Source organism: Trachurus japonicus, chromosome 7 (genome assembly GCF_045865225.1).
Source record: "Trachurus japonicus isolate A0001 chromosome 7, Traja_1.0".
Lineage (NCBI taxonomy): Eukaryota > Metazoa > Chordata > Actinopteri > Carangiformes > Carangidae > Trachurus > Trachurus japonicus.
Genome location: NC_140913.1, coordinates 28,642,895 through 28,669,130, shown reverse-complemented (window position 1 = coordinate 28,669,130; position 26,236 = coordinate 28,642,895). Strand labels below are relative to the sequence as shown.

At 42.0% G+C, this 26,236-nt stretch overlaps 4 protein-coding genes across 4 annotated transcripts; 1 reads left to right on the top strand and 3 right to left on the bottom strand.

Annotated features, from left to right (window-relative positions):
- Positions 1-3,055: 3,055 nt before the first annotated feature.
- On the bottom strand, positions 3,056-6,893 carry agmat (agmatinase (putative)). The gene is made up of 7 exons (XM_085782711.1): positions 6,559-6,893; positions 5,384-5,586; positions 5,229-5,277; positions 4,785-4,980; positions 3,585-3,764; positions 3,348-3,432; positions 3,056-3,276 (listed from the first exon to the last, which is right to left on the bottom strand). Exons 1-7 carry the CDS (start codon positions 6,879-6,881, stop codon positions 3,203-3,205), a joined length of 1,110 nt encoding a protein of 369 aa, XP_085638837.1. The 5' UTR covers positions 6,882-6,893; the 3' UTR covers positions 3,056-3,202.
- A 2,283-nt stretch (positions 6,894-9,176) lies between these two features.
- On the top strand, positions 9,177-13,068 carry LOC146985000 (tubulin alpha-1B chain). The gene is made up of 4 exons (XM_085782710.1): positions 9,177-9,308; positions 10,311-10,533; positions 10,643-10,791; positions 11,919-13,068. The coding sequence occupies exons 1-4, from the start codon at positions 9,306-9,308 to the stop codon at positions 12,897-12,899; spliced, it is 1,356 nt and encodes a 451-aa protein (XP_085638836.1). The 5' UTR covers positions 9,177-9,305; the 3' UTR covers positions 12,900-13,068.
- Positions 13,069-13,825: 757 nt separating this feature from the next.
- pink1 (PTEN induced kinase 1) lies at positions 13,826-21,179 on the bottom strand. The gene is made up of 8 exons (XM_085782708.1): positions 20,701-21,179; positions 19,389-19,664; positions 18,270-18,373; positions 17,994-18,176; positions 16,950-17,113; positions 16,384-16,511; positions 16,030-16,260; positions 13,826-15,159 (listed from the first exon to the last, which is right to left on the bottom strand). Exons 1-8 carry the CDS (start codon positions 21,055-21,057, stop codon positions 14,875-14,877), a joined length of 1,728 nt encoding a protein of 575 aa, XP_085638834.1. The 5' UTR covers positions 21,058-21,179; the 3' UTR covers positions 13,826-14,874.
- Positions 21,180-22,503: 1,324 nt separating this feature from the next.
- Positions 22,504-26,219, bottom strand: LOC146984998 (chitinase-3-like protein 1). The gene is made up of 11 exons (XM_085782707.1): positions 25,597-26,219; positions 25,188-25,214; positions 24,863-25,079; positions 24,732-24,776; positions 24,426-24,591; positions 24,194-24,318; positions 23,980-24,103; positions 23,697-23,879; positions 23,446-23,565; positions 23,186-23,318; positions 22,504-22,955 (listed from the first exon to the last, which is right to left on the bottom strand). Exons 1-11 carry the CDS (start codon positions 25,619-25,621, stop codon positions 22,537-22,539), a joined length of 1,584 nt encoding a protein of 527 aa, XP_085638833.1. The 5' UTR covers positions 25,622-26,219; the 3' UTR covers positions 22,504-22,536.
- Positions 26,220-26,236: the final 17 nt, after the last annotated feature.

Here is a 26,236-nt window from a genome sequence, read left to right as displayed (position 1 = left end):
TCAAATAAAAAAACCTGTTCTCTGCCCACTGAGATAAAACAAACACACTGAGCATCACATGACTGACACTGTTAATAAAAGTGAATTAATTAATACCGTTGATGTATTGCTATACAAATGTCCACTGGCACCATAACATACAACCATTGTTTCCTTTATGATACAAAGTTAGTGATTGAATCTGCCTGTTTGCTGTTTTACACTATGGTCAGTGGATGTTAGACTATCTGCACCAAGAAATTAAACTTCTCTGAAACAAACACTTCTCAATATAAATGGATGCTGTTTGACAGGAAATCTACATTTCAACAGGTTGCATCATTTTCCACATGTGTTCAGTTTATTATCAGTTACCACTGCTTCTTCAGCACTGCATCACCTACTACGATCATGTTTTATGTTTGTGTTATGTCATGTTATGTTAGAGTTCACACCAAGCGCAGTCAGATACTGAAATAAACTAGTGTCACTTACTTTTGTTATGTTCTTCCGTCATATTTTCCGTTGTCAGTCCATTTGTTGTGATCCTCTGCAGGTCTAAAGTTTGGGAGGGAGCCACCGACCATTTCCTGGTTTTTTAAATCTTCTGTGATGTCATGGTGACATCACTGGGAGAAACCAAGAGGACGGGTTTGGTTTTCTATCCTATACTTTATTTTTTGTTAGTTTTTGCAGCCCAAAGCTTTTGGGGTTTGGATTGTTAAAATCCAGAGTCCCCCATTTGGGGGACTTGAAGACATGCATAACAATAACAAAGCCCCCAGTGCACTGATTATGAAAGAATATGGTCATATTATATGTCAAATTAAACAGCAGAAGCTGGGCTACAACGTGTAAAAAACATGTTTATATGACCCAAACACAGCCCAAACACTACTCAAACAAACAACTAGACATCAAACTTCATAAAGCACCTCTGTGTGGACCCAGTCGCCACATTTCTGGCTCGTATACAACTGTACATTATGCAAAACACATCAGCGACCGCTCATCTGAACGTGAACATCGGGGCGTCCCTGAACAACAGCTGCTAACACAGCAGCTAGCAGCAGCACGGCAGAGGGAGAAGACAACAACCAGCAAAGTCGAGCAAAAACAGACGCTGCGTGGCCAAAACATGGTCGTACATTTGCTCTTACCTTTGCTGTTTTGCCGTGAAAAGGTTGTGTTATGGGTAGGCCTAAATCCACAATATTTCCAGTTGAACTCTGCCTAGTGTTTACATCTGAATCAGCCGGGCCGAAACCCGACGGCTCTAGGACCCTACACGGAAGCCTGGTGCGCGCGCATACAACCCCACGTTGGCCTGCACGTGGATCTGCTGATCTGATTGGTTCATGGCTGGCACATGGCTGCCAGTGCGGCCAATCACATCGACCTGGGTCTAGCGTCATTCCTCTCTCTCTAATGGTCACAATGAGCCGCCCCTCACTCGAATCGACCACTCCGCTGCAGAGATAGAGGCTGAAAGCCAAACCCACCCAAACAAGCTGCTCTGAGTGCAGCAGTACGCAGAGACACTGAATCCACTATGTTAGTTATTTACAATCGGTTCCAGTAGATTTATTTTCAGTTAGTTTATCCAAATTGTGTGAAAATAAAGATTAAACAATAGTTTATAGTAGCAGGTGGTTCCAAGCTGTGCCAAAAATGGACATTTTGGAAAGTTCGCCTGGATATTTTGTAGTAAAATCTCAATAATTTTGTCCTGCTTCAATTAATCAGAATCAACCACTGCAGAGACAATGTTCACATGTTGTACAATGATTTTATAGAGAGTTTGAGCTTCATCAGCATTATTCTAAAGGGCACTCATCAAAAATATGATTTTTTTTTAGGCGAATATTAATTTTTATTAATTTTTTTCTGTGTGTCATCTTCATTTACTCTTTACCAGTAACAGATATACTGAAATTTACACATCTCAGCAATTCCTCATTTTTTTCCCTTTACTATGACACCAAAAGTATTCAAATATACCTTGTGGTTGCAGAGATATACTCATTTTATTATGGATATGCAATTTTCGAGAAAAGGCCTAAAAAATAGGCTAGATTTTAAAGGGTTTTAACATTTAGTGATGTGAATGTGTTAACAGCTGAGTCCCAGGGTGGTGTCTGGTTTCTCTCTTTCTGTTGCTGTGCAGGAATACTTGCTGTGTTGTGGTTCAGGCCAAATCAAATTAGGAGTGAATTGATCTGTCTATATAAGCTGTTAAACTGAGCTGTGCTGCCAAAAACATGTGCTCTTTGTTTAATTTGTCATGTTGATCTTTGTTATGGTTCAGAGAGCTGAGCGTATACATAATGCATTCATTCATTTGGTGTCCAACAATAGTGTATAACTCAACCCTACTTCAGTTAGGTCACCAAGTATTACCACATGTATTAAAAGCTTCCCAAGACAAATATATAATATATAATTGTTTAAAAGCTGTGTGGACCAGGACTTTTCAGAGTCCTCTAGGCTGCAGAAAAGAAAAAAATCTCTTCTGTTATATTTTTCTAAAATGTTATTTTATGATTTACTGCTATCCACCTGATGAATTAGGTACATTTAAAATGTTACCTTGCTCTTTTTTATGCATGGTTGTATTTGTTTGCTGCAGGTTAATGTTTTGATGTTGAACAAATCTCTACTTGTACTCATATTAAAATGAAATGCAACCAGTTGTGACGATCTTTCATGGCCTTATGCAGAACAAGTAGAGCGTGGGAATACCACAGGTACATACTGTATGTTCATACATGTCACTGCACTTAAACTGCCCGTTAATGTTTGACACTATAAGAAAAGTCATTCTGAGTGTTTTCCATTTGTCAATGATTGATAGATGCATTATCATATTAGTATAAAACAGATTAATGAGACATATTACAACAAAGTCAAACTTAGTGAGTGTGGTTTATTTATTAGTTGCTGTGGTTTAGTTTCAACATAGACGGTAAAATGTGTTGCTATAGGGGGATGTTGATAGATGATTATACATAATCATATGAGCCACAGTTGCATTGATTTGATTTACAGTTGCACTGATTTATCACACGCAGGATAGGGCTGCTCAACGCGGGATTCGAACCGGGGCCACCTGCAGTGAGGACTATAGCCTCAACACATGGGGCGGGTGCTCTACCAACCGAGCCAAACACCGCCCCAACTGTGTTGATTGTTAAGAAAAAACAGTCTGCCCTGTTTGTTTCACTCAGTAATATTTGGTTTTGGGGAGGACGCACAACATTTCAAAGAGGAGATTGGCACCAGTCAATGCAGTGTTTCCTGGTAAAGAAAAGAAAAGTGTAAGTATAATATATATTATTTTGATGAGAAATGAAATGTTTTTGAAGTACCTGTAGTGTCGTAGGCAGGAGACACCTCCACTAGATCACATCCGACCAGATTCAGACCACGACAGCCCCGAATAATCTCAACACCCTGAAAAAAAGATAATGCATATGTATTAAAATTCATTCTGTAAACTACAATAAATAATAATTACAACCAAAAAAAAGTGGCATAGCTAAAAAGTAAAGTAAAAGAATATTAAGATGAAAATGTTGGATTAAAATCTGTTACAGCCTGTTTACCTGGATGGGAGTGAGTCCTGCAATCTCTGGGGTTCCTGTGCCGGGGGCAAAGCCTGGGTCGAGGGCATCGATGTCAAAACTGAGGTAAACTGGACCGCTGCCCATTTGAGCCCTGACCTCAGCCATGAGAGGGGCCAGAGATTTGAACCAGCAGTCTTCTGCTTGGATCACACGGAAACCCTGCGCAAATGACAAACAAGAGAGGTTTGTTAGATGGTTTGCAAACTGGTTTTAGTTCCTCAGATCTTTTAATAACTTTTAAAAACGTCCTACTTATAAATTAGCTGTGCAATGAAACTATAGTGTTGGCCTTTGTCTGTTAAAACTGGATCTACAGAACCTGTATCGAAGCAAATGTGTCTCATAATTCAAATTAAAGGGATAGTTCACCCAAAATTCAAATTTCACTCATTATCTACTCACCCTCATGTCGACTTAGGGCTGGGAGAAGTCCAAATCTTGCGCGATTTGGATGGACCAGGAAGAGGAGCTTCCGCTACAAACAAGCTTGAAATATAGACTTATTTAATTTTTTTCAGAACAATTTCTCATGTTGGGGCTTCAATACAAGGCGGACATTACAGACGAGCTGTGTGGAGGTATTTGGATGGTTTTTGGTGTGTCTTTTTGGACGAAGAAAAGTGAGCTCCGTTCTCAACCGTCATATGGACATGGAGTGCTGCACGGAGCCCCGCTGTAACTCAGAGAAGGCACGGAGGACTCTGAAACTTCTCCCAGCCCTTAGTTGACATGAGGGTGAGTAGATAATGAGTGAAATTTGAATTTTGGGTGAACTATCCCTTTAAAATGGCGTAACAGAAATGCATTTTCATTTTCAAAATATAGCTGCATTTTTTGACTCATAAATAAAATGAATAATCAATAATCCAAACTGCATTTTCATTTTCTTCTTAAAGACTGCTCATTCTGTGACTTCATCAAAATGATAAAGATGAGGACATTCAATTTTCAAAACATTCTCCAGTAAAAAGCTACCAAAATTCAATTTGAAATGTCAAATTTGAAAATTCCCAGCCAGCAATGCTACATGGGGTCCATATGGGCCCCACTTCGGCTGCAATTGTGGGCTCCATATGTGGCTTGCATCCAGGATCCATATAGGCCCCTACTGTGGTGGTAGCCCATGGGCCCATAGTTTATGAAGTTTTAATATTTTTTCAGTGGTCAGTTTATCCAAACCTGAGCCCGGCTCCATTCGTATGAGTCTGGAGAGTAGCCCGTGCCCCTCAGGCCAATCTGGACCACTCTCTTACAGTCCAGTAATCCTTCCTCCACACAACGTCTGAACGGAGTCCCGTGTCCGATCTTCTCCCCCAAGACTACGTCACTGGTGTCGGCATGAGCGTCCACATGGACCAGACCCACCGGACCATGTCTGAGAAAATACAACAGAACACACAGTGTAGGAAATAGGTGTTTTGTTGTCATATCATCATCATGCAAAAGTCCCACTGGTTATTATGGAATTCATTTTAGTTGTTAATCATTTTAAAAATAATACATCTGTTTTGGTTCTGCTTATTGGACAAAACATGACAAAGCCTACTTTCTACTTTCCCATGAATAATAATCAATCTGGGTCATGTGAAGCCTGCAACATTCAACGTTACATAACCTACTTACTTCTCAGAAACAGCCTGCAGGATTGGATATGCAATGGTATGATCGCCACCTGCAGACACCAGAACTCACTGAGCATCTGACCTTTGATCCAACACGTAACTTCACTTTCTTTTTTTTACGAGGCTGCACAAGCACTCGCTTCCTGTCACTCTCACCCATGGTCAGAGGGATGCAGCCGGTAGCCAGGATCTTCCTGTAGGCCTCCCTGATGCGTTTGCAGGTGTCCTTCAGGTCGTACACATTCACGTTCACGTCCCCGATATCGGCCACCATGAGGGACTCATAAGGCGCCGCCCTGGTGCCACTGTTGTAGGATCTCAATAGAGCAGACTCCATTCTGATGTGACGGGGACCGAACCTGCGGTGGTGCAGAAAATATGTGCTGTTAGTGCTTCTAATTTTGAATCTGACTTCAGAAAGTTGTCTTGTATTGTTATTTCTATTTCATGTTCAGAAAAGTCAGACATTAATGTGGAAGTTGCAGTTGTAAATTCAAAATCAAGTTCAGACTTTACAGACAAATCATCAACAAAACACAAAGAACTCTTATAGATTAACCAACCCAGTGTTGAACTTAAGTTTTAAGTGTAATATATTAACATTAAGTGTTAAAGCAGAAGTAAGCGATCCGGTCGTTTTGGCTAACTTCCTGTCAGCAGATGGAGTTAGCAGTCCCCGCCCTCGTCCCTACGTCACCACATTCACACGCATCCCTTGGCTGCACACACAGAGAGGACCGCCCCTTTATGCCGTTCTCTCTCCTCATTGGATAAAGGTTGTAGGATACAAGGAAAGTTTTCACCTTGGCTTACAGCCAAGCAGAGTGACTGACAGACCCGTGTTTCAGACCAAACACTCTATAAGTGATTGCCGTCGGGAGATAGTATAACTATTTAAGACTTATATTAACACAATTATTCTGCTTACTTCTGCTTTAACATGTGATCAGCTGACTGTTCATAAATCATGTATTATGGAATCATTCACTTTAGAAATGAAATTGCAGTTGCAAAATCCTGAGCTAAATGTTGGTAAAACTATTTAAATGGTGTTGTAGGCTACATTAACCACAAACTAGTAGCCTAGTTACAGCATAATGTAGTGCCTGTGTAAGCTCATTTTATTGACAGGGCTTATTTTTGATACAGTGAAGGCAGTTGATCTTTAATTTCACTGTCTGTATCCTTTCACAATAAAAGTTTCAGAAATGCCCCAGAGAAACTCAAATCTGTAGCCTACTTCACTGTATCAAAATGACAAGACACATGTTCGTGTTGACAGCAGGAACAGACCCACACTGTTAAATTACACAGGAGCTGCACAGACAAACCTCGCTCCGGGTCGGTTCGAGGTCCCGGTGTCTATCGGGACACCCACAAACGCCGCATCGAGTCCGTCCGCCGTCTCCTGGTAGGGCAGCTTGGCCATGGTGGGGATACCCGACACCCGAGCCACAAACTCCGCGCTCGGTGGCACATTGAAGCGTTTCTCCCCCGATAACTCTCTGTGCGGGTTCGTGCGTGAAACCAACGCGGCGCTGCCGCAGAGGAACAGCGTCTGTCTCGGCCGCAGAGAGAAGAAACCCGCCGCTCTGCAACACGGTGGTGGAATAAAAGTGCGAGTTGCATTCAGGGTCCTTCTAAGTGAAAACATATTTACGGAGTTATGAAGCTGTTGTGATTCTTCTTGCTCGGACTTGCACTGCTACTTAAAGTGTTTCCCTCCATGCTCGTAACTTCCAGCTTCGTGTTCAACACTGTGACCAAAAGTAGCTACACCAAGTTTGAGTGGAAGTTTTAATTAAGTGGTCATACTTTGTGACGTTATATGCAGCACGTCTACGTATTTTAAGAAACGACACACGGAATAATATCGCCCCAAGACAGACATTTATTTGTTTGTTTTTGTCTCGTGGTGCGTGTGTCAAAGATACGACACAGTTGTGAACTTGAAGGCAGCAACAGGTCAAGTGGGAGTTCACAAACAGAAAACCGATGGATAATGATTGAAAATATCTGTATGGAGGCTTACTACGTAAATGTGACACTGGTACAGGTGTCATATTATAATGTCTTAACTGGGATACATTAGTTATTAACAAATATTACAGCATTAAGCTAAATCCAGGAAACCACATTACACTATTCACTAATTTACTGTTTATTTAGGCTAATGTTAAATATCAAACCAAAAGTGAACTTAAAGAATTGTGATGACACTGTAAATCGACAATGTTACAGTCAAATTATAGATATTTTTAAACCTCATGCTGTTTCCATTGTGCCCAGTTATTGATTAAAGCAGATATCAGTGGCACGGCCGTTTCGGCTAATGCTGTGTTCAAGGCAGGCTTTTGAAACCGTAAGTTACAGCTTCAAGTCACAACTACGACTTGGTAGCGTTCCAGGTAACCCGTAGCTCGTGTTTTTACCGTCCTGTTGTCTGTGAAAGTTCCCTATAACGGCCACTCGTAACTTCCGACCCGTGAACTCGTACCAGATCGAACTGGTATGACTTCACAGGAAGGAAAAACACAAAGTACGAGTTTCCTTGAACGCACCATGAGTTAGCAGCCCCCGCCCTTGTCAGGCATCAATTGGTCCTCGTGCTACGTCACCACATTCACGCGCATCCCTTGGCTGCACACACAGCCCTTCATGCCGTTCTCTCCCCTCATTGGATAACACTTGTATCCCACAAGGAAAATTTTCTCCTCGGGTTACAGCAGAGCAGAGTGACGGAGAGACTCGTGTTTAGGCTGAAATACTTCATGTAAGTGATTGCTGACGGAAAATAGGACTATTTAGGACTTATATTAACAAAAACATTCCACTGATATCTGCTTTAACTTAATTTTGCTTTTACCCTCATTCATCATCTGAAATGTAACAGAGACAAACTGAAACAGCATAAAAGTCATTATCACATATTTTCCAGCAGGGTAGAGCTGACTGTCTGGTTAAATTGAGCAGGTGGAGGTCATCATTACCAATGAGTCGTCAAATTTTTATAGATTCTATCTAAATTTTAAAAAATAAACTAAAAAATGCATGTTAATGCCAGGTGTAAAGACTGTAGGTTTCATTTATACCACTGGTTCTTTTATCTTCCAAATGCAGGACTGCATTATAAAGTAATGTCATTGTACCATTGTCACATTGCCAAGGTATGGTGTCCGTCAACATGGTCATCTCACTCTCTCTGACCACTGACATGAAGGAGCTGTCAACCTGTCCGTGTGTCTGTGTGAAGGAGTGTAGTCAGAAGAGTCCCCAGTCAACACATTCAGCCGGATAGCTCAGTGGGTAATGGCATTGTTATTGGATTGGGAGGCTGAGGGTTTGAATCCCAGTCACAGCTAATTTTTGCCTCGGGTCAACAAGGTTTGCATATGAAGATGTTGCTTTCTTATAATGAGTTGCGAAAATAAATTTGTAATCGGAAGCAGAACATGCAGTTGTGGCTATTGAATATAATCAGGAGGTGTAATGTGAGATAATATTATGGTGGACCTGAAGGTTCAACACAACCAGTTGGGTAGCTGTTATTACACAGACATAACACAGTAATTACATAGGAAATGTCTAAAACATTATTTAACATGATTAATAAACTGATCATAATAAACTGATAATAATACTAATGTCAGTTGCAGTCAATACAATTCAGGGATGGCTGCACCATATTAAAAAAATACATTTCAATAATTACGTAGACCCATTATGGTAAACACGTCACAGTTATGGTGCACGAGCAACAGCCTCAATTAACAACAAAACAAAATATAAAAGAGCCTCATAATCACAAATGATCCAGATCAAATAATCATCATCGATCGACACGAGATCTTGGCTCGTGCACGTTTTTCTGGATGTGAAACAGTGCCTGGTGCTGTGCAGACGGAGGAGAAGGAGGAGGATGTTATTGCGCACTTCACCTGTTCCTCCTCGAGAGGGAGAGAGAGCGGGCGCGCGCACCGGTGCGTCATCAGACCAGCTCGAGCCGCCTTACATCTCGGACGCACACACACACTCCACAGACTTGTCTCATTACATTGCATAATAACGACAAGCCATCATGGTGAGTACATTATTACATCTCATTTCTAACGCGCATCCCTCCGTCTGTTGCTGTGAATGTCCGTGACCTGCAGTAATAATAAGCAGGTGGTGAGGAAATTAGCTCGTTAATGTGACATTGCTCCTCCTTAAATTCGCTTGCCTTTGTGTGTTCCTTTTGCCTTTTGTCGCTGTTAATTAATCGCTCGCATCCCTGCAATCACACATTTCTATAAAAAAATGCATTTCCACAATTTGCATGTCTTCACAATGTGGTCTGATACATTCCTGTGGTGCAAACACCTAATCCTCTTCCCACATTCTCATCTAAATCAGCTTAGATACCAATGCCAATACCAACCACTTGCTTCACACTAAGTCCGTCAACCTCATTTTCTGACAATTAATTCAAATTTTAGTCACATTTATATCACATCAGTTCATTTCTCTGTTATTAATCACATTTCTATGTGAAATGATAAATCCATATGACTGTCTTTATGTGTTACCTAAAACCAAGGCAGCTGTAATGACCCAATTTTATAATATATCAAAAATATATAATTGATATATAATAATGTGTAAATCTATTTGCACATAACGTCATTGTGTGATCTTAATGTGTCTTTTTAAAGAGACAGCACACTGCAACATGTCTGACCTAGATAATCCTCTCCGCCTATAATCCCATGCGCAGCAGACACAGTCTTATGGCGCACTGGCTCCACTGACACAAATGATCAGCTATAGACGCCTTTTCTTTTAGGAAAAAAGATGGTGGAAAGTAAATGGGAAAATTAGCTGATACAGTTTCTGTTAACAATATAATGATTTAACGTTATATATGTAGCCTATATAAAAAAATCACCTTCTGTGTTTAAAGATGCATTAAAATCTGAAAAAAAACCTTTGTTTCTTTCCATCACTGTGATTCTTATGAAAGCATTTGTCGTGCTAATTCTCTTCACTATTTCAGAAATGCATCTTAATCCAAATCTTTCCCTTCGCTCCCCCTCTCCTATAGCGTGAGTGTATCTCCATCCACGTCGGTCAGGCAGGAGTCCAGATTGGCAATGCCTGCTGGGAGCTTTACTGCCTGGAACATGGGATCCAGCCGGACGGGCAGATGCCCAGCGACAAAGCCATCGGTGGAGGAGACGACTCCTTCAACACATTCTTCAGCGAGACCGGAGCTGGAAAACACGTCCCCAGAGCCGTGTTTGTGGACCTGGAGCCCACTGTCATCGGTAGCTAACCCCACCCCCATCCAACCCCCTCCCCCTCCATAGAGATAGATATCATGGTTTCCTTTGAGTCGAAATCTCAAGTCATTTGTGATTCTCTGTGTCTTTTCAGATGAGGTTCGCACTGGGACCTACCGCCAGCTGTTCCACCCTGAGCAGCTGATCACCGGTAAGGAGGATGCTGCCAACAACTACGCCCGCGGACACTACACCATCGGCAAAGAGATCATTGACCTGGTTCTGGACAGAATCCGCAAACTGGTGGGTAAAACCTCACATCAGAAAATGATTAAAGGTATTCAGAAAAGAAAATTGAATTTGATCTCTTAAAATTAATGTAATCACTCATCTACCAGACGATGTAGCCCAAACTTTGTGCAACATTCTATTTTCGAGTAAATCCGTGATGAAAGTGGGGTCGTTTTTTAATGCAGGCGCACGAATTATACGTCACGTTGCTCACGATTCATCAGCCAATGATATCAGGATCCATCATCCGTCAATCAAACGTCTGAGAAAAACGAGGAGACTCGTCCACCACCACCGACACAAACTCTCCTCCGTCCCTACTGCTCTCTCCTCCTCCAGATCCCTACGTTCCATCACTTAGCCTCGCTAGCAAAGTTAGCAAGCCTACTAGTAGCAAGCCTACTAGTAAGCTAAACACACTCGCACACACACAAAAATAATTTTTTCCCACTATGGCCACGCCAAGACCCGCCCCACTAGGCCTTCAATTGGCTTATCACGATGCCCTCTACTCTGCCGGTTGGGTTTAGGCATGAAGAAGGGAGTGGTTAAGGTTAGGGTAAGATGCAGGTACAGGCTTAGCCTTGCAGAGGCAGCCAATCAGAGGCGGAGCAAGGCGGGTCTTGGCGTGGCCATACTGGGAAAAAAAGTATTGCGTCCCGCCCCAAACATTGAATATCCCGCCTGCTCGATAACGTCCCATCAAATATGTTTTCCTTACTCGGGTAAACTCATGCAGGAACTTGTGGAAACCTCTATGGTGGAAACTCGTGGAAGGAGGCGCGCCAAATGGGCACATGACGTCTGTCCGACTACCGATTTCTCTGACTTCCTATTTCTCCGACTTCCCATTTCTCCGACCATACATTTCTTTATTTTTGCGTCCATTAGTCCGACCTTCCATTTCTCTGACTTAAGTAACCCTAAGCCCAACCCGAACCCTAACCCTAACACTGTAGAATAACTCGGATTAATGGGTAGTTGGAGAAATGAGCGGTCGGACTTTTGGGCGGTCGGACTTACGTATGCTCCCCGCGACAAACAGGACTAACGGCCATTTATGAACACCTCTAAAATATCAAAGATATTGTGTCAATCTCCCTGAACCTGAACCGGTGTGTCTCCGTCTCTGTACTCAGGCCGACCAGTGCACCGGTCTTCAGGGCTTCCTGGTCTTCCACAGCTTCGGAGGAGGCACCGGCTCCGGTTTCACCTCCCTGCTCATGGAGCGTCTGTCCGTCGACTACGGTAAGAAGTCCAAGCTGGAGTTCTCCATCTACCCCGCGCCTCAGGTGTCCACCGCTGTGGTGGAGCCCTACAACTCCATTCTGACCACCCACACCACGCTGGAGCACTCCGACTGCGCCTTCATGGTCGACAACGAGGCCATCTACGACATCTGCCGTAGGAACCTCGACATCGAGCGTCCCACCTACACCAACCTCAACAGGTTGATCAGTCAGATCGTGTCCTCCATCACCGCTTCCCTCCGTTTCGACGGCGCCCTCAATGTTGATCTGACCGAGTTCCAGACCAACTTGGTGCCATATCCCCGTATCCACTTCCCCCTCGCCACCTACGCCCCCGTCATCTCAGCAGAGAAGGCGTACCACGAGCAGCTGTCCGTGGCCGAGATCACCAATGCCTGCTTCGAGCCAGCCAATCAGATGGTCAAATGCGACCCTCGCCACGGTAAATACATGGCCTGCTGCCTCCTGTACCGCGGAGACGTGGTGCCCAAAGACGTCAACGCCGCCATCGCCACCATCAAGACCAAGCGCTCCATCCAGTTCGTGGACTGGTGCCCCACCGGCTTCAAGGTGGGCATCAACTACCAGCCCCCCACCGTGGTTCCTGGAGGAGACCTGGCCAAGGTGCAGAGGGCCGTGTGCATGCTGAGCAACACCACCGCCATCGCCGAGGCCTGGGCGCGGCTCGACCACAAGTTCGACCTGATGTACGCCAAGCGCGCCTTTGTTCACTGGTATGTAGGTGAGGGTATGGAGGAGGGGGAGTTCTCCGAGGCCAGGGAGGACATGGCAGCTCTGGAGAAGGATTACGAGGAGGTGGGAGTCGACTCCATCGAGGGTGAGGGAGAGGAGGAAGGAGAGGAATATTGAAAAGGGACAGTAAGGAGATAGAGAACAACAGAAAACATCTGAGCAGTTTGTTCCTGAATACACTCCAAACAGAAATGTTTGTCTTAATCAACCAGTTAAAGCACATTCAGAGTGAAATCAATAAAACACCACTTTGGCTCTGTCCTAAATAAATGTCCTGAAACAAGAACATTTTGTTTGTGTCGTTCATGAACCATGATTTCTCTAGCATCATCTCGAAACACTAACTCCAATTTAGCCATTAGAGGGTTTTTTTTCTTTTATGGTGCAAGATGAGTGACTAACAGACAACACATAGTATGTGACACAGGACAATAGAAACAAGAGTGACAACAGAACCAGACAATAACCCAACAAGAAAACAACATGAACATAAATGGAATAAATTAAATAAATAATCAGAATCAGAATGATAATAATAGCATTCCTGCAAATAGTTTTTGTCATTATAAAGTGTGTCTTTGTGTTAGTATGAGTATGTATAAAGGCGAAATAGGTGAAGAAAGAGAGAAAGGATAAAAAACAACATAAGAGGTAAACATTGGTGCTGTTGGGGGGTACAACACAGATATATTTTTTATTTTCTCATTTTCTTTCAATTATTTAATTAGTATTTTACAGGATTCATATACAAATTAGATGCATCCTCATAGGTTTATTTTAAAAGTATTTATAGGTAACAACTAGTCTGCACATCCAAGCCATGGTTTTCCTCACCACATCTCAAACCCAGCAGGGGTGGGAGGATTTAATGTATATTAAGTTAAAGCCTTAAGCCTGCAATTGATGTTGCAGTGTTTTCAGTTGAATTTGTGTAATAAGGACCCTGAAGTGTTGCTCTTCAATCTTCTTGTTTATGTAACCAACCGACAAATTAAGCTAAATTCAGTTAACTTGCAGAAACTCTGGAAGAGGAGGAGAGGAACGAGGCTCAGAGCTTTTTTCAGAGAGAAAACCTTTATTCTGAAACACGGCAGAAAAATCTACATATAGCCAAAATATTTCTCACCGTCTATAAGTATGAAAACAATATACACTCTAGTCTCTCCATCATGTGATTACCTGGTATCTAAGATGCTTAAATTATAGACTTAACTGACTGGTTTTGATAACAGAAGGTAGTGTGTTAAAGGTTAAATCACTCTATTCAAAGCAATTTACCAGAATATAATGTTCTGCATAAGCTTGATACAAACAGCCAATAACAGTGGCTCTGAGCAAGTGCAAACATGGACATAAAGTGCAAAACCATGGGGCCAGAAAAACACATCCAAGAGGTCGTTATTGTGTTTACAATGCAACAACATGATGGGGGAGATCATTGCATGCGTTACATTAAACAGAATTAGAGTAGAAGTGACTGTTTGACTCAAAAACCTCCCACAGACGTCCAGTGAAGACCTAAAACTTACTTTCACCCTACACAGTAGAGTCAAACAAGTACAGTTTATTGCTACTTTAATTTAAAAATATCAGAATTGGCGTGTACCATCATCAGTCCATAACCTCCACAAAGGCCAGTTTTCATCCAACACACAGGTAACGTCTGTGTGGCTTCTAGTAAATATATTTAAAAAGTGCATTAGAGCCTGTAAAGAAAATATCTGATCCTATAGCAGAATTACCTGTTGCTAGTGTTTTCTTTATAATTTGGTATTAAACATAGAAAACACAGGGATGCCAGCTTTATTTCTCTGACTACAGCAGCATCTGTATTTTATATTAGTGGCACTAGAATCACTGGTAAAACTTCTATTGATAATACTTTGGAAATTCAATCTGGGATTTGCAGATCAGACTCCAGCAGTGGGTTAGGATGGACCGGGAACATCAAACAGGTGAATTTACACCATTTGACAATTCACAATAAATGCTGGGATTCACTAACAGCCACACATGATGTCTAATTGGTGCTAGAATGCAGAGCATCAAGGCTCAGACTCCAAATATTACAGATACAGATGTTTCACTGTATCTATGCAGACAGTATGCAGGCCTGAGGCTGCTCCCGTCCGTACAGCAGGAAGCCCACGGCCGTGCGCAGGTCCTCCAGCTCCAGGTTGGACAGAAAACCCCTCTGAAGCTCCGCCTCCACCCTGTGGCCACTGGGTCCGCCGCAGCCCTTCAGGAGAACAACAGCCGACTGGCACAGCAGCCAATCCACCAGCTCCCTCATGCCCGCGCTGTCCTGATTGGCCAGAGCCTTCCTCCCCCACAGGCTGAGGTGTAGCATGTTAGCTGCGACACGGGCGCTGGGGCGCTGCAGAGACAGAACAAGGTCAGTGAGCACTGACGAACCAAAGAGTTGATTTATACCAAAACCATTTAAAAAGAGGAAGGTAGAGGAATCGCATTGATTTCATGTCAAGATAACTATAAATGTACATGTTTCAACATAAATATCCAATTGATTATATCCATACGGTGTCTGTAAGCCCTAATTAATCATGTTGTAATTGCTATAGGTAGATGTTAGCTTGCACCAACCATGAAGAAAATATCCCCAGGCTCTAGTATTTTTTATTTATTTATTTTATGCACCTTTAATAACTTATTTGATTTTTAATGTTGAATGTCTTATTATGTGTGGGAGTGTAGAGAAAACAGTATCTTGTTTCTCGTCATGTTTTGCACATGCTGTGGCAATGACAATAAAGCCTCCTTGAATCCTTATTATACAATATATGTTTGTTTTTTTGAGTCAGGTCTCTTTCTAGTTATTTTTTTGTTTTCTTTTTACAATATTGTAGATCAATATCTGTGTTCTCTTGAGATTTTTGTGACAATTTCCACTTTTGATCAATGTATTCTCTGTCTTAACAAATAAATGTTGATGTTTATATGTTGGATGTAAAAAATAGATACCTGTTTGTTAACATATGAACAAATTTTAAGGAAATAATACTACAGATCAGTGCTGCATATTCTCAGGTTTAAGATCTTTTCAGAGGCATTAACAGTGACAAAGTTGTACTGAACGTGACCATTACTTGTAGAACAAAACAAACACACACCTCCATGATTATATTTCAAATGAATGCCTAAATAATTAGATTTCACACTCATAGAATCATATCAATCACTGACTGAGCTCAGTGTCCTTATAAATCCCTCCCAACACCTGCTCTACCTTGCTCGGGTTCCTCCTGAGGAGCAGTTTGATCACCAGCTGCACATCAGCTGGAACAGTGGAGGGCAGAGCAGGAAGCTGCTTCTCCTGGTACTTCCTGCTCTCCAGCCCCACCCCTCTGTAGAACGGGTTACGCTGGCCGAAGATCTCGTAGGAGATGGCGCCCACGGCCCAGGCGTCCGCTTTGCTGTAGTCGATCACCACGCCGCTACCTGGCACGGCTGAGGCCACCTGTGGGCCAACACAACATGGAAAACGATCATGATATAACATATGTTGCCTGTAATGTTATACATCTGTGTGTATAGGGGTGAAGAGCAGATGGCTCGGTAACTGTCGGCTTCTGATGTTTACCTCTGGCGCCATCAGCGACGCGTTTCCTCCTCTGTTGACCCACATGGTGTTGAACGGCAGCAGCAGACTGGAGTTGCTCTGAGCCAGACAGCAGCCGAAGTCAGTTATCACCAAACGGGGGCAGCCGTCTGCACCGAGGCAAAATCAATTAACATTTTAAGAGAGTCAAATCTAAAATTGATGGAATCTGCCTTTTATGTTTGATTTAAAGCAGAAGTAAGCAGAATGTTTGTGTTAATATAAGTCTTAAATAGTTATATCCTCTGACAGCAATCACTTACTATATAGAGTGTTTGGTCTGAAACACGGGTCTGTCAGTCACTCTGCTCTGCTGTAAGCCGAGGAGAAAACTTTCCTTGTATCCTACAACCTTTATCCAATGAGGAAAGAGAACGGCATAAAGGGGCGGTCCTCTCTGTGTGTGCAGCCAAGGGATGCGCGTGAATGTGGTGACGTAGGGACGAGGGCGGGGACTGTTAACTCCATCGGCTGAAAGGAAGTTAGCCAAAACGACCGGATCGCTTACTTCTGCTTTAACCTCTTCCACCTGCTGCTGTTTACTTCACCTGAGTCAAATTCCAGCAGCACGTTGTCCGACTTGAGATCTCGGTGAGCAACGCCCTGTCTGCAGAGATGGTCGACCGCCTCGAGGAGCTGCAGCGTCATCAGAGAGCCCTGCCGGCGGCTCGGCGTGGACACCTCCAGGTACTGACGCAGCGTGCACGGGTAGCTGAGGCACAGAGGAAGACAGGCCATATGTCACCTTTCATAGCCATCATCCTCACAACTGTCATACAATCAGATCTAGTAAATGATATTTATGGTGGGTGGTGTTAGTTTTCTTATGTATATGAGTGCTGTGAAAAAGTACAGTATTAGCCCCCTTCTGGATTTCTTACTCTTTTGCATATTTGTCACACTTAAAGGGATATTTCAACATTTGGGCAAATTGGTGCATTGTCATAATAAGTTTTAGCAGTAGGTTCGTTACATTTAATTGTCGGCGCAAGCTATTTTTAGAATGGCAGAGCAGAGCTGCGAGCTGCTCAGAGCTACGAGCTGCTCAGAGCTACGCTACGGAGGCTCATGGGATTTCTTGGTTTCCCTCATCAAACTCATCAAATACACAATCCAACAATTCCAAAACGCTCTGGTGGACAAGTTGTGACCAGCACATTCACCACGCTATGAGATAATAATGGAACATTACGAGATGGAGTTGTTTTCGAGGCAAATGCAGAGACTGCTTCCCGAAAAACTGCCCCCGATGGGCACGTGCATCAGCGGTTTTGCATGAATTTACCTTGTAAGTCTTGTAACGTTCTGTTATTATCTCATAGCGTGGTGGATATGCAGGTCACAACTTGTCCACCAGAGCGTTTTGGAGTTGTTGGATTGTGTATTTGATGAGTTTAATGAGGGAAACCAAGAAATCTTACATTACAAAACGACTTACATTTTGGGGGCCGGAAGGCAAGAAAAACACCCAAATATATGTTAAAGAGCCTTCAAAAAGTGATATTTCCATAATATGTCCCCTTTAAGTCTTCTCTGTCTCATCCTGTTTGACCAGATTTTGAACATGAGGGTGAAAGATGGCGGCTTCTCACTTCTTCATCACCAGGAACAGTGTGCGGTTGTTGCCCAGGCCGTCAGGGTTGAGCCGGGCCGGCAGCACATCTGGATACTCCTCCTGGGCCCCCGGCAGCAGTGGAACATCTGCTGTGAAAGCCCGGTGCACTCGGATCACGTTGGGGTGAGCCGACACTCTTTTCGCCACGATGCCAAATTCCCTGCAGGTAGAAAGAGATAAGATATGTGTTAAGAATAATTGTTGTTCTTTTCTAATACTGTGGTACTGTCGCACAACAAAAAGATCATCTTACCCATCCAGAGTTATCTGTTCTCTCTCCTGCTTCAAGGCGACCGGTCCTGCAGGCACCAGCTCCTGTGACATGGATTTTAATATAGCTTCACTCGACGAACCTGCCTGCAAACAAACAGACCGGTCAGTGCTGTTCTGTGCAGCTTCCACATATACGTAGAGCTGATGCTAGGGACGTCGAAGGTAATCGTTTCAACGATGCATCAAGATTCTTAATTGGACGATTCTAAATCGCTGCAGTTATGTCACATAATCGATTTTTAAATTCAAATAATTCATTCAAGTTTGATGATGTTGTTCACATACAAAGGGTTAGTTCAACATTTTGGCAAATTGGCCCATTGCCATAATCCCTATAATTTTAGCAGTAGGTTTGTTACCTTTAATTGTCGCTGCAAGCTATTTTTAGAATGGCAGAAGTAAATTTGTCGGGGGAAGTTTTTCGGCAAGCAGTCTCTGCTTTTATATACAATATATGCCTCTAAAACAATTCTGTCTTGTAACGTTCTATTATTATTTCATAGCATGGTGAATGTGCAGGTCACAACTTGTCCACCAGAGCGTTTTGGAGTTGTTGGATTGTGTATTTGATGAGTTTGATGAGGGAAACCAAGAAATCCCATTAGCCTCCGTAGCGTAGCTCTGAGCAGCTCGCGGTTCTGTTCCGCCGTTCTAAAAATAGCTTGCACCGACAATTAAAGGTAACAAACCTACTGCTAAAACTACATTATGAGGATTAGGATTATGGCAATGGGCCAATTTGCTAAACTGTTGAACTATCGCTTTAAAATCTCCTCTACTGTCAATAAACACACATGGATACGGCGCTGCAACCCAACTACACAGCTGTTAGATGATTGGCTGTTTGCATGTCACTTGTAGTATTCAGAGATGTTTCAATGTCCCACATCCTTGAGTTTTACACTGCTGACTTGTATCATCATACAGACATGTCCTGTGTGGGAACATAGAAAACTAAGGATGTGATGCATCATATAATCGTATCAAACCGAATCGTGGACTTGTGAATCGTAATAGAATCGAATCGTGAGGCCAGTGAAGATGCACACCACTACTTAATGCCTGAAAACAAACTCTGTTGTTGAAATTGAAAACCCACCCCGAAGTTCCACATCATCTTAATCGCCAGTGGGAAGTTTCTCAGCGAGCAGCAGGTCAGAGATCGAGTCTTCTCTCCATCCTCTTCGTCCTCTCTCAGCTGCACCAGTGAGCACTTCTTGTCACTTTCCTTCGGAGGAGCGAACTGAGCCGCAGCCTCGTACACGGCGGCGTTGGAGCCTTTTCCAATCTGGTTCCCGATGATGTAATCCTCCAGTTTGTATCCAGAGGTGAAGGGTCTATGTGGAGTCTGGAACCTCTTCTTCCTGAAAACGGCCTGCAGAGGACAAGATGATTTAATGACTTTTTAATTAAAACTCATAAACATACGTGGCAAACAATTTTATTTAATGACACATTTAAAACTTTTGTCATTATACTAGTAAAATCAAAATGTCCTGTATCTACAGGATCTGTATAGAGATGGTCAGATGGACCTTGGACACTCATTAAACAACACATAAATGTGAGAAATGCACTTCAAGAATGACTGTTAATGATACAGCCAGTATATGAATATGCATTTCAGTTTTGTAGGTAGAAAGTCAATGTTGACACAGTGATTGCCTAAGAAAGTTGACTATGTAGTCTGTAATTCCTGGCGAATGTCTTTCTGTTGTGTGTGTGTGTGTGTATGAATTGTCTTTGTTATAAAACATTAAGAAGTCCTCTATGGTTTTGGGAGATTTAATGCAGAAATCCTATTTCTTTGCCCAGATTTGTCTGAATCGTCACTGTCAAACAAAATCTTTTTATTAAGCGGGCTTAACTATGTCAAGTGGAAACAACAAATAGCCTAGGTCTCATCCTATTAGCAGTAAGAAGGAATCACACACAGGCGTTTGTGCAAAGCAGGTTGACAGCTCTGGTCATTAGAGTACGTCATAAAATCCATAATATTATAAAATAATCATCATAACTATTGTCTCTTTATACCACACCTCAACAAAACCACATTTATCCTACAGCGTGAAACTAGTAAGTGTCCTGCATTAAAATATTCACCTCTGTAAAAAAAAAAAAAGTTTTATTTTTGATTTATTTTATGTTTTAAAATGTAAGCAACATTTCTACGTTATAGGTTTATTTTGAATATAACTGAAAATCATCTACTAATCATCTACTAATCTAATCTAATTTAATTTGCATGTAAAATATAAATTTGCAGGAGGAGGTTATGGTACAGTCTGCTATGAGCATGCAGGAGTGTAAAATTATAACGTTACTCAGGTAAAGTACAAGACGCACAAACCTACATTTAAGTGCATCACCTGTAATAATACCTATGATAATAATTTCCAGCAGTATAATACCTGGATCTCCTGACATGTCGCCGCGCTCTGTCGGTCGTCCTCCAGCTGCTGCTCGATGAGCCCCACGCCGAGACCGAAAGCCAGGAACACGGCCCTGTTCCTCGGGGAGCCGCCGGTGAACCTCCTCCTGAAGCCGGCGGACTGCAGCTGAGCCGCCAGGCCCCGCAGAGAGGTGCGGTAGTAGCGGTACCGAGCCGGCAGGAAAGCCTGAGGCTGAGCGGTGCGGACCGACGGGCCTACACGGAAACGGTCAGCTCGGAGCTTTGCTGCGACTCGGCCCCCGGCTTTAAGGAGCCCCACCTGGAAGACCGAGCGGCCCAACTCGAGCCCCCGGCTGATGGCGTGTTTCACAGACATAATTTACCTGTGTGGAGGTAATTTAAGCTGTTGATAAAGTCCGACTCGTGCCGGGCCAGGCCTGGACGTGCTGCTTCTGCTTCTACTTCTGCCAGGCAAGGACACTGATGTAAACAAAACAAGCGCGACTGCGCATGCGCGGACATGACAGCTGAGCCGACCTACATACTGTATTCTTCAAGTTTACTCTGGGTTCACATCAGACAACTCTGGAGCAAACTGGCATGTTTAATCACGGACCATATTTAATTTACGTTTAATTTACGATGGAAAAATGTCTGAATTTGATTAAAAAAACAAAAAACAAAACTAAATTCCCAGTTTGATTTGATTACATGGGCAACACAAATCTGCAGGCAAGAGGCCAAATTTCCTCGAAAATCACCTTGGTCATTTTCTCCAAAACCACTGGCCCGACTTCAACCAAACCTTCTGCGTCAGACTCCCCTCGGCACCCCAGACGACATATTTGAATTTGGAGAAATTTGATTTTTGGTAAAAAAAAAAAAAGTTTTTCGACACTGCAGGCATTTCGAGAATCGCCATGGTCATTTTCTCCAAAACCACTGGCCCGATTTCAACCAAACCGACTCCCCTCGGCCCCCCAGATGACAGCGCAGCACCCGTCTGCGATGTCCGTGCGTATTTGAGGTGGACTTAATGTGGACCCAAATATCAATTTTTGAAGGCTCTTTGTGTTTGGGTGAATTGCCTTCCAGCCCCCAAAATGCGAGAATTGACAAAAAATCTGTAGTTTCCAGGCTCCCCAGGTTAAAATCCATGTGGTTTTACAAGCTGTTCCCTCAGATGTTTTACAATTATGTAGCCTAATTAGTTTTCGAATTTGCGTAATCCCATCCCTACCTGGTACCAGTGGAAGGGGTGGGGCGGGGCAAGCAGTGGCTAATTTGCATTTAAAGGGACAGGCACTGAAACAAGACGTTCTGAACAGGGCTGTTTTGAGAGGACAAAAAGTGCTGTGATGTTTGATCCTTGGGGCATGTTGACCGAAGCATATCACAGACATGTCTTAAAGACACCTGGGAATCATTTTAGTTTGTGGAAAAGGGGCACAATATGTCTCCTTTAATAACAGAATTCAGTAAAATAGTATAAAAGAACACCAGGTCGTGGAATTATACAAACATTATCATCACAATATCCCACCCTATCTAATCATGTTAATTCATTTGACAGATTTTCATCCCCAAAAGATAATAATAAATACAAATATAGACTTTAACAATGTGTGCAAAATATAAATATAGTGTGATAGAATTACATACAATGTCTCCTCCAATAAAAAAGTCACATGTTGATGAGTGAAGCTTAATAATAATACTCTTAAAAAAAAACATTACATTATTAAATATTTTCTAACAAAAAAACATCTGTCAAAATTGTGAGAATAACACATTTTGACAACTCCACGTTACAGATCAATATTACTACTCATATAGAATGAAATTATAAAACTCTTTAGGGGAAGTTACAGCATAGGCAATTTGTGTCAAAGACTAGACCTGTGGCACATTGTTGCAAGTACATTATTTCATGGTCACAGTTGTAAAAAGAAGTTGGGTCATTAGGGTTGGGGTGAATCCCATCTGCCTTTCCACTGCAGAAATTGTTAGGATCAGTTGTAGTAATTGGAGGAGTGGTCAGTGTAGTAGTTAGCGTGGTAATTGGTGCGGTAGAAAAGTCACAACATTCACAATTTCGGTCAAAGAAAAGACCTGCGGGGCATTGTTGGATATGTGTGATCCCATTGGCACAGTTGTAAAAAGAACTTGGGTCATTAGGGTTGGCATGAATCCCATCTGCCTTTCCACTGCAGAAATTGTCAGGATCAGTTGTGGTAGTTGGTATGGTTGTGGTTGTGGTAAAGCCTGGAAAATCTGAACAATAGGGAATAGAAATACTTGGTTAATTATTGCCTAACCCCACTTGACCGTTGCATCATCCTTAATATTCATGAGCGAGACTTCTTAGGTTGTTAAACAGAAAGAGCTTACAATTGCACTATGGTCAACCAAAAGTAGTAATGACAATCAATGGTGTTAACATTAAATGGCATTAAAAAAAAAAATACTACTTCACCACACGACACCTAATGTATTTTTCTCACCTGGAACAAGGCGGTGATGCAGCTCGCTAATGAGCGGATAGTTGCCTTGGTTACAGAATTGTCCACTGAAGTCATCCAGGTCCAGAGACCAGACAAATGCTCCTCCAAAGTGGTGTGTTGTTATATAATTGGCCTGAGAGGATGAAGATGAAAATACTTCTCCAGCTGATGTTGTGTTGATAAAACTTGCGTATCATCAAATTTACATAATATCAGCTACTTTTATATTTTTTATTTAATTGAAATAAACAGATGGTTACCTTTGTTCCAACGCTGTTTCTGTTATCAAATCCGATCCACTGATTATTGCCCACAATAGCAAATGGAACTTTCTGATCAGTGATCAGCTGGACTCGGACCCCGACAAGTTGAGGGCAAATCTGAAAAGTAGGGTCAATTGTCAAAATTGTCAAATTAAATTTGTCAAACCAAATAAACTCTAAGTTAGAATATAATTGATATTGATGTAAAAAAAATGATAGAAATTTCTTAATTTGTTAACTTGTTTTACCTCATGATAGGCCAACCGTCCTTCCATTTGGGTGTAAATGCCATGGTTACCAGGACTATTGACTGGTGCTCCAACATCACTGCAAGTGGAGTCAACAGTATAAACTTGCCCGTTGAATGCAATACCCAAGTTAAGCATATGTGCAGGTGCTCCTTGGTCCATCCAGTAATTCATAGCAAAGTCCTGAAGTATGTAGAAAGACACATTTGGATGAAATGGCATCGCAAAATAGAAATGTGGCTGTGTAGTGTCCAAATAGGTCAATAGGAATCCTGCCATTTACAGTGTTGGAGTAGATTTTGTCTCCAATATCCTGGGACCCTTGGTACAAGGGGCTGTGATGTCCTGTGAGAGTTTCAGAGGAGCCGCGAAAGTCAAATGTCATCACATTGATGAAATCCAGGTTTCTGATCAAATGCAGAGAATATCAAGTCAACCAAAGCTCCCCAACACTTGATGACAGGTATAATGTGAAGAGTGACATTCAAATAGTTTACCTAGCAACCTGTGCAACTTCGTAACTGGCATCAATCACTGCTTTTTCAGCAGAGACACTTGCAGTGAGGATTAATCTGTCTTGGCCACTTGTAGCTGCCTCGTTCACAAAGGCCTGTTTGAACTCCTACACAGGAAGAAATCATGGTTCAAATCCAATCAAGATTAAAATCTTTAGCCACCCACATAAATGTACTGTGTGGAACATTTCTCTCCAAAAAGAAAAGATCTGACCTGGCACAACAAGGTGAATCTATGCTTGTTGTTTGATTGGGTCCCTGCTTCTGCAGGAAATCTCCAGTCCAGGCTGAGCCCATCAAAACCATATGTTCTCAGTAGTGTGATTGCAGACTGGATGAACAATTGTCTGCTTTCTTGTCTTGATGCCATTGAACTGAATCTGGTAAAGATTGGTGCAAAAATTGTCTTTAACATTTACGTTCACAAAAGTATAATATACAGTATATCACATTTAATACATTTAAATACCATTTGATTATAAAAAATATTGTAGTTTGTATATTTGTGTATGTGACTAACCTTAGAGTGTCACCAACTGCCAACAGGGTTTTGAGCTGTGAATTTCTGCAGAAGAATCAAGATTAGTAATGACTTTTAACCAAATATAGACTTTTGTATTTTGTATTTCCAAATGTTTTGAGGGGTCTGACCTGGTTTTGAGTGCATTAAAAGACTGGTAGCGGTCTATGTCAGATGCTCTGCTAACAACCAGGTTGTTTTGACTGCTGATGCTAGAAAAGGCAAATATCAGATGGGTACACTGGTTTGGATCAATGTCCGAAATTCCGACCTTCCCACCCACATGTCTGTCCTCAGCCAAGCTGTTATAGTAACACACAAGCCTGGAGGAAGACTGTTGAGACTTGACTAAGAAATAGGGGGGAAAAATCAATATATTTGTTTAGTTTTTTGCAGAAAGAACATTATGTACAGTATATTTAAGTAAATCTGTCTGTAATAAAATTACAAACTTACCCAAGATGGTGATGATCAAACACAGACCTTCAAAGTGACAGAATTGATAAGCACGAGGTTTACGATTTTACAACGAAAAGAAAGAAAACAATCAAACTATTGAAGATGAATGGGATTTCTATGAAAATGTTAAACAGGGGCAACAAAGAATTGCTACAATCTTCGTGGTAATCCACAGATCTCACTGTTCATATTGTTTGAATTATCCAGAGTAATGGCAGGCACTAATGTACATTTTCACAAAGCAACAGCAACAAAATTCCATTCATCTTCATAGTAAGGTAAAGGCACAACAATTTTAATTCAACACAAAACTACCTATATGAATAGAATAGTGCAAACACGCAAGTATTGCGATTTGGGTGAGTTGACCCATTCTGGAAGCATTCACTCAATAACTGTGGCTTACCTGCTGTAAGGAGTAGCTTGCACATGGTGTCACTGTGTAACTAAAAAGAAACAGTTTGATAAGATTTTAAGTGAGGAATCTGCACAACTTTAATTCAGGTTTGATCAATCAGTTATGCTTTTCACCAATGCTACTTAAGCAGGCTTACTGTATAATAGTCAAAACATGGTCGCAAGAGGTATAACACACAATTATAATAACAGTATACACAAATTGAAGAGAGAAGGCTTTTCTTCAACTCCTCTTCAATGAGTTTAGTTTACTGAGCAAGCAATCTAGTTTAAGGTTCAGAACAGATGCACAAAGACATGTTAATAGCAACACTTCTGAAAATCTGCAAAACTGATCGAGTATACTTACAAAGACAAATGCAACTGCATACACTGTCTGTCTCCCTCCTGTGACTTATGGATGACTGGATGCTCTTGTTCATAATATATGGGTAGATGTTGCTCAGGGTGTGGCACTTAAACAGGGTTTAACAGGTTGGGGATGTTTTTCCTTGTTTGAAGCAATTAAACACTAATAAGCCCCCTTATTATCAGTCCTTTTTGACTGCAGTAATAATTTAATTTACAAAGCAATCATACCACATTGTTGAGTTTCTTGTTCTTATTGAGGTCAATTTCGATGTAGAAAA

What these genes read in the sequence shown, in the direction of transcription:
- agmat (XM_085782711.1), bottom strand. Translation starts at nt 6,881, where the DNA reads ATGTTTTCACTTAGAAGGACCCTGAATGCAACTCGCACTTTTATTCCA. An exon ending in CTGCATCCCTCTGACCATGG is followed by an intron (nt 5,278 to 5,383) that starts GTGAGAGTGACA and finishes TGGTGTCTGCAG; the next exon opens with GTGGCGATCATACCATTGCA. An exon ending in TCCTGCCTACGACACTACAG is followed by an intron (nt 3,277 to 3,347) that starts GTACTTCAAAAA and finishes TTTCTTTACCAG; the next exon opens with GAAACACTGCATTGACTGGT.
- LOC146985000 (XM_085782710.1), top strand. An exon ending in CCTGGAGCCCACTGTCATCG is followed by an intron (nt 10,534 to 10,642) that starts GTAGCTAACCCC and finishes GTGTCTTTTCAG; the next exon opens with ATGAGGTTCGCACTGGGACC. An exon ending in TGGACAGAATCCGCAAACTG is followed by an intron (nt 10,792 to 11,918) that starts GTGGGTAAAACC and finishes CTCTGTACTCAG; the next exon opens with GCCGACCAGTGCACCGGTCT.
- pink1 (XM_085782708.1), bottom strand. Translation starts at nt 21,057, where the DNA reads ATGTCTGTGAAACACGCCATCAGCCGGGGGCTCGAGTTGGGCCGCTCG. An exon ending in AGATGATGTGGAACTTCGGG is followed by an intron (nt 18,374 to 19,388) that starts GTGGGTTTTCAA and finishes GTTTGTTTGCAG; the next exon opens with GCAGGTTCGTCGAGTGAAGC. An exon ending in CTGTTCCTGGTGATGAAGAA is followed by an intron (nt 17,114 to 17,993) that starts GTGAGAAGCCGC and finishes TCTGTGCCTCAG; the next exon opens with CTACCCGTGCACGCTGCGTC.
- LOC146984998 (XM_085782707.1), bottom strand. Translation starts at nt 25,621, where the DNA reads ATGTGCAAGCTACTCCTTACAGCAG. An exon ending in CAAGCTACTCCTTACAGCAG is followed by an intron (nt 25,215 to 25,596) that starts GTAAGCCACAGT and finishes GTCACTTTGAAG; the next exon opens with GTCTGTGTTTGATCATCACC. An exon ending in GACGGTTGGCCTATCATGAG is followed by an intron (nt 23,566 to 23,696) that starts GTAAAACAAGTT and finishes CCTACTTTTCAG; the next exon opens with ATTTGCCCTCAACTTGTCGG.